Here is an 8,808-nt window from a genome sequence, read left to right as displayed (position 1 = left end):
TATAGACCCTGTCAGGAAGTTCTCCCTAATGTTGAGATGGGATCTCTCCGTCTCTAGTTTGAATCCATTGTTTTGGGTCCTATTCTCTGGAGCAGCAGGAAAGAAGCTTGCTCTATCCTCAGTGTGACACTCCTTCGAATACTGAAACAGGGCTCTCATGCCACCTCGTAAGCATTTCTTCTCCAGGCTAAGGCCCCCTTTTTGTTTCTCCTGTGAAGTCTCCCAATCCATCCAGTCCTTCTCCTTAGGAAGACCCTCCTGACAGCCAGAGCCCTTGGGATCATGAGGGAGAGTGGCGGGGTCCCCTTCTTTGGAGGCTTTGAAACAGAGCCTATATCTGTGGAGACAGACGGCCAAGAGATTCCAACTAGAGGCGTGCATTTCAAAGCCAGGCACACCTGCTCCCGCCCAAAAGAGCGGAGCAAGGCTGAAGAAGACCCCGAGTGGGCCTCAGTGGGGAGGAGAGAGGCAGGGGCTCTGACAGCCCCCTTCTAGAGACCTATGTCTCGAGGTCTATATCTAGCCCCGTCTCCTCGGCGCTGAGGAGGGAGGGGGCTCCAGAGGCGGCTGGCTCCTGCTGCTGCCTGCCTGCCTGCCTGCCTTCTCCCCTTGGCTTCGGGGCCGGGGCCCAGGGGGTGGGCCATGTCCACGGGTTCCCTGAGCGACGACGCCGAGGAGCTCCCAGAGATGGAGCTGAGGGGCCTGAGGGAGCTGGCCTTCCCGGGGCTCTCCAAGCGGCGGCCCTCGGTGGGCCACTCCTCGGCTGCGGAGGAGGAGGAAGAGGAAGAGGAAGAGGAGGAGGAAGTGGCCAGGAAGAAGAAGCGGAGCAAGGGCCCTTCCGTCGGGAAAAGGGCCTCCGCCCCGTCCTCGTGCTCCTCGGGGGAGGGCAAGCAGAGCCAGCGCAACGCGGCCAACGCCCGGGAGCGGGCCCGGATGCGGGTGCTGAGCAAGGCCTTCTCCCGCCTGAAGACCAGCCTCCCCTGGGTGCCTCCGGACACCAAGCTCTCCAAGCTGGACACCCTCCGACTGGCCTCCAGCTACATCGCCCACCTCCGGCAGCTCCTCCACGAGGACCACCGCTACGAGAAGGGCGCCGGCGGAGGAGGAGGCTACGTCCACCCCGTCAACCTGGTAAGCAGCAGCAGCAGCAGCAGCAGCAGCAGGAACACGTCCACACCGGAGGAAGAAGAAGAACCCGCTTTGGCTGGCTCGAGGCTATGGAATTCTGGGAGTTGGGAGTTTGTTCCGGAGCGGAGCTCTGGCTGAGAGGAGGCTGAAGGTCTCACAAAACTATAGCTCCCAGAATCACACACACGCACACCCCACAACTTTTAAAAAAATGGCTATGGAAGCCAGGGTTCTGTATTGTGGAATTGGTGGTTTTGTGAGGCCTTTAGCAGTTCACTGGCTGGACGGAGGCTAAAGGTCTCACAAAGGTACAATTCCCAGAATTCCACACACACACACAACTTTTTAAAAAGGCTATAAAATCCTGGAGTCTGTATACTGAGAACTGTAGTTTCGTGAGACCTTCAGTCTGTGGTTGGTTGGGGTACTAGAGCTCTCTGTCGTTGGTTGGGGTACTACAGTTCCCAGAATCACACACACACACACCATAACTTTTTAAAATGGCCTGGCTCAAAACTTTGGAATCCAGGGATCTGCATTCTGGGAATTGTAGTTTTGTGAAACCTTTAGTCTGTAGTTGGTTGGGGTACTAGAGCTGTCTGACTGAGAGGAGGCTAAAGGTCTCACAAAACTACCGTTCCCAGAATTCCCTTAAACCAGGGCGGTTAAAAAGCTGTGTGTGTGTGTGGGGGGGGGGGGGATATCAAACCGGATTATTTCTGCAGTGCAGAGGCAGGGTGAAGTTCCATCCGCACTGCAGAAAGAAAGGATCCGGTTTTAACCCTCTCCCCACCCCAACTTTTTAACTGTCGTGCCTCCAGGCTGTGGAATTCTGGGAATGGTAGTTGGTAGGGGTAGACAGAGGGGATGGAGTTTAGCCACCACTTTATCCTGGCTCAGTGCAAGGAATTCTGGCTTTTGTAGTTTCTGTGAGATATTTTATCCTCGTCTGTCCGAGAGTTCTGGGGCCACAACCAACTCCCATTCCCAGAGTTCCAGAGATGTGAGGCAGGGCATTTAAAGTGGGGTCAAACGGAATCCTTTCTGTAGTGCGGAGGCAGCCCTGGGACCTGCTGAGCAGATGCCCTCTAAGCGCAAAGGAGGACAAGGGCGCCACCAAATGTAGGGCATTCCAGAAGAATGGAGGACGTCCCTCAAGAAAAGCGAAAAGCAATTTGGTCTCCAGAGTCATGGTCAAAATGGAAGACATTTTGAAATTCCTCCTGGAGATAAGGTAGAAATGTAAGGCGGGTCCTGGAAAAGGAGGGCGACTGGGCACCTTGTTTTGGGGTGTTTTTTTAAAAAAAGCTTCAGTTCAGTCTCAGTCTGAGAGTGCCTCTGAACACGCGCAGAGTGTCATTTCTTGGACACAGCTTCTGCAGCTGTGTTGCAACGATGTTTCTGTCAAGAGAGAAGCTGGTGCCTTGTCATGGTTTAGGAAAACCTTTGAAAATCCACGTAGCCCTTCTTGTGACAGAAATAGAAAGACTAGTCATTCTCTGGGCTCAGAGTGGCTTATAGTCTTCCTTTCCTTCTGAGAAACTGAGGAAAGCCCAGGGAGGAAACAGAAGAGCAGGAGGGTGGGGGAAGATCAGTTTAAATCCTTTGGGCTACATCCACACTCCAAAAATAACCCAGTTTGACCCTGCTTTAATTGCCCTGGCTCAGTGCTATGGAATTTGGGGTTATTTCTGCAGTGTGGATGCCTCCTTGGTTAGGAATCCCTGAATAATGGGAGAAGAAACAACAGAAGTCAGAGAAGTTTGTGAAGTCGAAGGCTTTCATGGCTGGCATCCATAGTTTTTTGTGGGAACGTGGTCACATAGCCCGAAAAACTGACCAAAAACGATCAGAGAAGTTTGTCTTCTAACCTATGTGTGGAATGGCGTTTTCCTCCTCAAAATGCCACAGTTATTCTTCCTGCCTCCTTGGAGCTTGAGAGAAGGGCTTTCAGGGCAGAGGGCAACCTACAAGTGGGTTTGCACCCCAGTTCACTTCTTTGTCTAATCCTAGGAAATTAAGTTGACAATCTGAATTGGCTGATAAAGTGAGAGGATTCCCTTCATATTTAAAAACAAAGTGAGAGGATTCCCTTCATATTTAAAAACAAAGTGAGAGGATTCCCTTCATATTTAAAAACAAAGTGAGAGGATTCCCTTCATATTTAAAAACAAAGTGAGAGGATTCCCTTCATATTTAAAAACAAAGTGGGAGGGTTGCCTTCATATTTAAAAACAGTGCTTCCTGTTTGCTTTCTGAGATGAGGTAGTTGAATTACTGGTAGTTTAGTTACTTTAGATTTTACTTTTTAAACTCCAACTCCCAGGACCATGCCAGCATGGTGCAGTGGTGGACCAGGACTCTGGAGGTTCAAATCCCTGTTCTGTCATGTTAATCCACTGGGTAAACTTGGGCATGTCACACTCTCTCAGCCTCAGAGGATGGCAATGACAAACCCCTTCTGAAGAAACTTGCCAAGAAAATCCCATGATAGGTTGGAAACAACTGGAAGGTACACAACAACAAGTGTCACAGATTATCCAGTCGTTTTAAAAAGTTTCACAGACTCCCCAGTCTTTGGTGCTGCTGGTGGTAGGGAATCAGGAAACACAAGTTACTTTTTCTTTTTTAATCTCTCTCTTTTTCTCTCTCCACTTATGTTTGTGTACATGTGTGTGTGTGTGTGTGTGTGTGTGAGAGAGAGAGAGAGAGAGAGAGAGAGCAGTGTTAGTGCAATCTTATTAAAAAGAATGCACATCTGTGTTTACAGTTGCAGAAATTATAGTAGACACAAGTAATGGAAAAGCTTTTATCATGAGTGACTCAAAGTGATTCAGGCAGAGCCCAGGAACATTAATTATGTAGACAACAACTCCCAGATTTCCTGGGCAACATCATTACTGGGAGATCCTGGGAGTTGAAGTACAAAAAGTAAACTTTTCTCTCTGTGTGTGTAAACTTAAGCTAATGAAAGTTTTGAAAACTCCTTACTGAACAATTTAAAAATCCTCACTGAATAATTTAAACTCTCTTAAAGTGCAGTCAGTCCTTGTAGACTTTTGCTTAGTCCATCTTCCTCCCTTGTACAGGATTGCAGACTTTTGGTTTGCATTTCTGAGTCTTTTTCTGTGGTACTAGAAGGATCTCTCTTGGGATTGGCAACAGTTTTAGAAGAAGTCTCCCCTCCTTTTTGTTTGTTTGTTTGTAGATAGTTGTGGCTCTTTTAGCACAGCAGTAGAAATGATGAAGCTGTCTCTCTCATATTTCTATGAGCACAATACTTCTCCAAGTACAATATTTATGACCCTGCGGCCCTAGCCCATTTAATGTATATCTGACAAAAAATGTTACTTTCCTGGATGGATGAGATAATAAAGATTTGTTTAGCGTTCTGTTTTTGGCAGTGGCCAGGAAGATACTCCTGCTCACATGTGGCTCATAAAAGTATAAGCTATTCCTTTTGCAAAGTCGTGCCATTTTAAAAAAATATTTGCAAGTGGCACTAGTTTAAATCAAACTTTAAAAGTTAATTTTAAAGATTAATTAGTTAGTTAAACCACCACAGTCAACGATTTTAAACTGTAACTCTATGCTTTCTTGTTATGAAAAAGTAGGCTTTATTTCAGAGGAAGGAGCTGGCAAAACTGCCTGAGTATTCCTTGACTACAAAAACCCCATGAAATTCATACATTTAGAAATTATAAATTAAAACAGTGCCTCCTGTTTTCTTTCTGAGACGAGGTAGTTGAATTTTTCATAGTTTAGTTTCACAGACTTTACCTGTCTTAAAAAAACTCTTTGGTGGTGGTGACTTGAAAGCACAAACACACTTTTAAAAATAAAAATAAACCCAATAGCGGCCAGAGTGCTACAAGCCACTGATCCAAAACAGTCCTAAGTAACAAAGGATGCATCTCTTAATTTTGTTAGTGAAGTAAAAGAGAATGAAGCTATTCCTGTTTGTATTGCAATTATACTATAGTTATTAAAAAAAAATCAGTATGAGTTAACTCAGTATTTGCAACAAGTTACTTTCATGCTCTGGTTTAAATTATGATCCACACATAATTTGAAGTAATGAATCTTGTAAATTTTGCACTGGGTGAAGTACTACTCTTGTTTCTTACCCCCTGTTTTGTTGAGTGGGCCTAATATATAAGAAAGCAAGGCTGTTTTTATTATTTTCCTTCACACTTTCTAATGTATAAATCCTCTATTTTATTTTGCTTTGATTGTTATTAGATTCTTAACTAGAAAGTCTAGCCACTGCTCACATTCTTCATAGACAAGGTGCTCCAACTTCTTGGTTGCACTAGTAGTCCTTTAATTCTGTAGCATCTTTTTTTTAATAGATAAGATGCATCGACTGTCTCTATACTATAAATTAAAGGCTACATTCAGCTGTCATTTTTAGTAGAGCAGCCCAGTTCAATCAATGAACTCTATCTGGGTCAAGCCCCATTCCTTCAGTGAGACCATTCAAGTTGGGACTGACAAATTGGATTTAGCCCTAGGAATAATGATAGGTACTGCTTTTTCTTTTACTTTTAAATAACTTTACTAATCATTCTTAACCATGGTATCTATTGAGCTCCTGTATTCAATGAGCTTTCCACTTGCAGTCCATGATCTATGATCCAATGCAAATCCTGATGACTCCAGAAGAGATGAAATATAGCCTCCAAAAACAGCTGTGAAACAATGAAGCCACTTCAGTATGCATCCTCTAGTTTAATGCTTTAAAGATGTGGGAATCATAGATGTAAGACATGGATTGCTTGAATCTAAGAATACTAAAACTGAGCACTGGCAGGGTTCTGTTTCTAGTTAATGTTAGGACAGTCCAAATCTGTATAATTCTTCTCTTTGACTGTAGCCATATAGGGAACTAGAAACCCAGACAATATCAGTGGTCTCTGTGCACTCCCATTTTCACCAAAAATCACTATTTAGCAAGCTCAAAGTAGGTCAAATCATCTCCTCAAGGCAGATATGCAAGAGCAGAACTCAGGGGAAAAAACATTTTAGACTACAAATCCCAGATTTTCCTAACTATCATGGACCATGCTTGCTCAGGGATTATGGGAATTGTAATATATCCAAGCTCATATGTGTGAATAGTACATGAGAAGGCCACACATTATAAGTATTATAGTAAATGTGGCAGTGCTCATTTGACTTAACAAAAACATTGTTTAAAACCTCTTTTGAATTGCTGAAAAATCATCTTAATTGGACTGCTTTCCTGAAATCATATTTTAAAATAGGTCTCTTGGAAACTTATGAACTGCAGGCATCATTGTAGGAGAGGTATTTGCAGTTTGTTTGAGGAATACAAAAGAGAAACAGCAAATTTTTGATCTATTCCCCTTCCCCCCAATTGAGATTTATCCATGTAGGATAAGGGACAGGAAGCTGCTGTTCGTGTGAACAGTGGACAGAATGTGCCTCAAGCCCAGACTGCTTCGGAGAAGTTGCTACAGTTTGAATGTATTGTATCTGATTTTTAAGTACATTTTCAAGAAATATTTTTGGCAAATGGGGACTAGGAAAAAAGAGCAGTAGAAATTCTGGAATGCACATATCACAATCCTTCTTTCTAACTTGGAATGCTACTTTAATTTACAGACCTGGCCATTTGTGGTTTCTGGAAGACCGGAATCAGACACCAAGGAGGTTTCAGCAACCAACAGATTATGTGGAACTACAGCTTAGTTAAAGTGAGCAGGATTCTTGGTGGATATGCCTGCAAACCCACTGACTTCTGTGGACAGAAAGAAATGGATACAAAGGAATGATCTGTGGTTAAACTCTCTTCTTGTTCATTCGCAAGGAAAAAGATACTTAAAACGTGTATCAGAGGAGGAAATAAGAGTTCACTGAACTTCCTGCTTCAGCTAAAGTGGTCGGTTTGGAATAGACTTTTTCTGCTTCGCTATCTAAAGAACAATTGTAAGGCATTTTGACTAACAGAAGATACACAGGAGGATAACTGATAGAATTAACAGCATGGACCAAATTATAGATTGTATGAGATAATCCCAAACAGTGTTATTTGTATAACAAATGAAAGTGGTATTCTAGACTAGTGTTCTAACTCAAATTTCATAATATATTTGACCTTATGTTCTTGGCAGCTATGCAATATTAAGACTACTTAAGTAATTTTAGCCAACTTTTAAAAACTCAAGACAAAAAGGCAACAACATCTGGGTGGTCCTTTAAACTTTAAATAGATTAAATTAAATTACTTGGTTTTAAAATGGGCATTTTCATAGATGCTGTGGCACTAAATTTGCTAAAATGAAAATACCAGGAGCCTTTAGTGGGTTATGGATCCGTCACAGAAAAAATCCTCTTGGGATTATTAATCATGTTTTTGTATTGAAGATAATAGTACAGAAAACTGTCATTTAAAGAACTACATACAGCAGCAGAGTGTAAAGATGTCTTAACTTGAAACAGGAAGCCTGTTTACTTGAGACTAGGGTAGATGTACTTTACAAAATGTGGTTTTTAAAATGGCCTAGGAGACCAAAAGCATACCAAATGTATTTCCTTCCTATGCAGTATTAACCATTGTAGTGTTACTGTTGTGAATGGTGTTATAATCAATATTTCAAATGTAAATAATTTTATTTTTATACATGATATTAAAAGCTTTGCTGTAAGGATGCTGCAAATTCTTGGAGATTGTTGACACTGCTGAAAAATGAAATCTCATTGATTTGAATGGGACTTCTCTAAGGGTGATTAATCTGGAAGTAAACCAATGCAACATATGGAAAGAAGAGAAGTAACAATATAAACAGAACACTTGTCAGTATTGCTAGCAGTTCTAGTTAAATAGGGTTTTTTTTAAGGTGGAGAAATATGAAAGTAAAAACAATTCACACTTTTGACATAATTTGGTGATATGCTGCTTTGCAAATACAGCTTTTCATTTCAATGGAAATGGCTCTGAGTCTCCCTATTCTTCCTTTTGCTATATACTTCCTTTTGCTGTACTCTTCATATGAAATGTTCTGAAGTTCTGTATTCTCAAATCATTTTTGTCATTGGGAAATGGAAGATTTTGTTAACTGAAAGAAAGGGAAGACATTTTGGAAGAAGATTAATTTTTTGAGTGTTAATAGTTATTTCTGTACACTGAGTGTGTTTCTAGCCATGCCTTCTGAGTGAGAATTTTCCAGATTTTTCTCCTTCCAGTGGCTGTCCTCCTGGAAAAGCATTTGTTGAAGCTAAAAGTCTCCTGGAGCAGTGCTATTATTTGGAGTGCAGGGAGCTGCTAATAGACGGCATTAATTTTCTTCTTTTTGCATGACTGGGGAAGCTATGTGTTTCTCAGTTATATCATCTGAATCCATTTTCTTTTCTGTAGGAGCTGTCTTCAAGATGGTGCCTTCCTACTACACACCCCATCCGCCACTGTAGGCAGATAGGAAGCTTTTTGCTGTTACCCAAAGAAAGGCGAGGGGGAACTGGAGGTGGTCTCCACCAAATATGTGTTAGTTGGGAAAATTACCTTCTGCAAGAGGCTTGGGTAACTTTTAGGACTGTTTCACCTATTTATACCAGTAATAACTGAAGAGAACTCCAGATTTGGGATTCATTAAAAGGGTTTTATTTAGAAAAATGCAGAGTGCAACCACACACAAAAGATAGCAAATCAAAAAGACA

At 42.3% G+C, this 8,808-nt stretch overlaps 1 protein-coding gene across 1 annotated transcript; it reads left to right on the top strand.

The window, feature by feature from the left end:
* Nucleotides 1–642: 642 nt before the first annotated feature.
* MSC (musculin) lies at nt 643–7,741 on the top strand. Its single transcript, XM_089518903.1, has 2 exons — nt 643–1,131; nt 6,757–7,741. The coding sequence occupies exons 1-2, from the start codon at nt 643–645 to the stop codon at nt 6,841–6,843; spliced, it is 576 nt and encodes a 191-aa protein (XP_089375029.1). The 3' UTR covers nt 6,844–7,741.
* The last annotated feature ends 1,067 nt before the right edge of the window (nt 7,742–8,808 follow it).

The sequence above is a fragment of the Sceloporus occidentalis genome, unplaced genomic scaffold (assembly GCF_023333645.1).
Source record: "Sceloporus occidentalis isolate IW3139 unplaced genomic scaffold, rSceOcc1.0.p SCAF_3, whole genome shotgun sequence".
Classification (NCBI taxonomy): Eukaryota; Metazoa; Chordata; class Lepidosauria; order Squamata; family Phrynosomatidae; genus Sceloporus; species Sceloporus occidentalis.
This window is presented reverse-complemented; position numbering and strand designations above follow the sequence as displayed.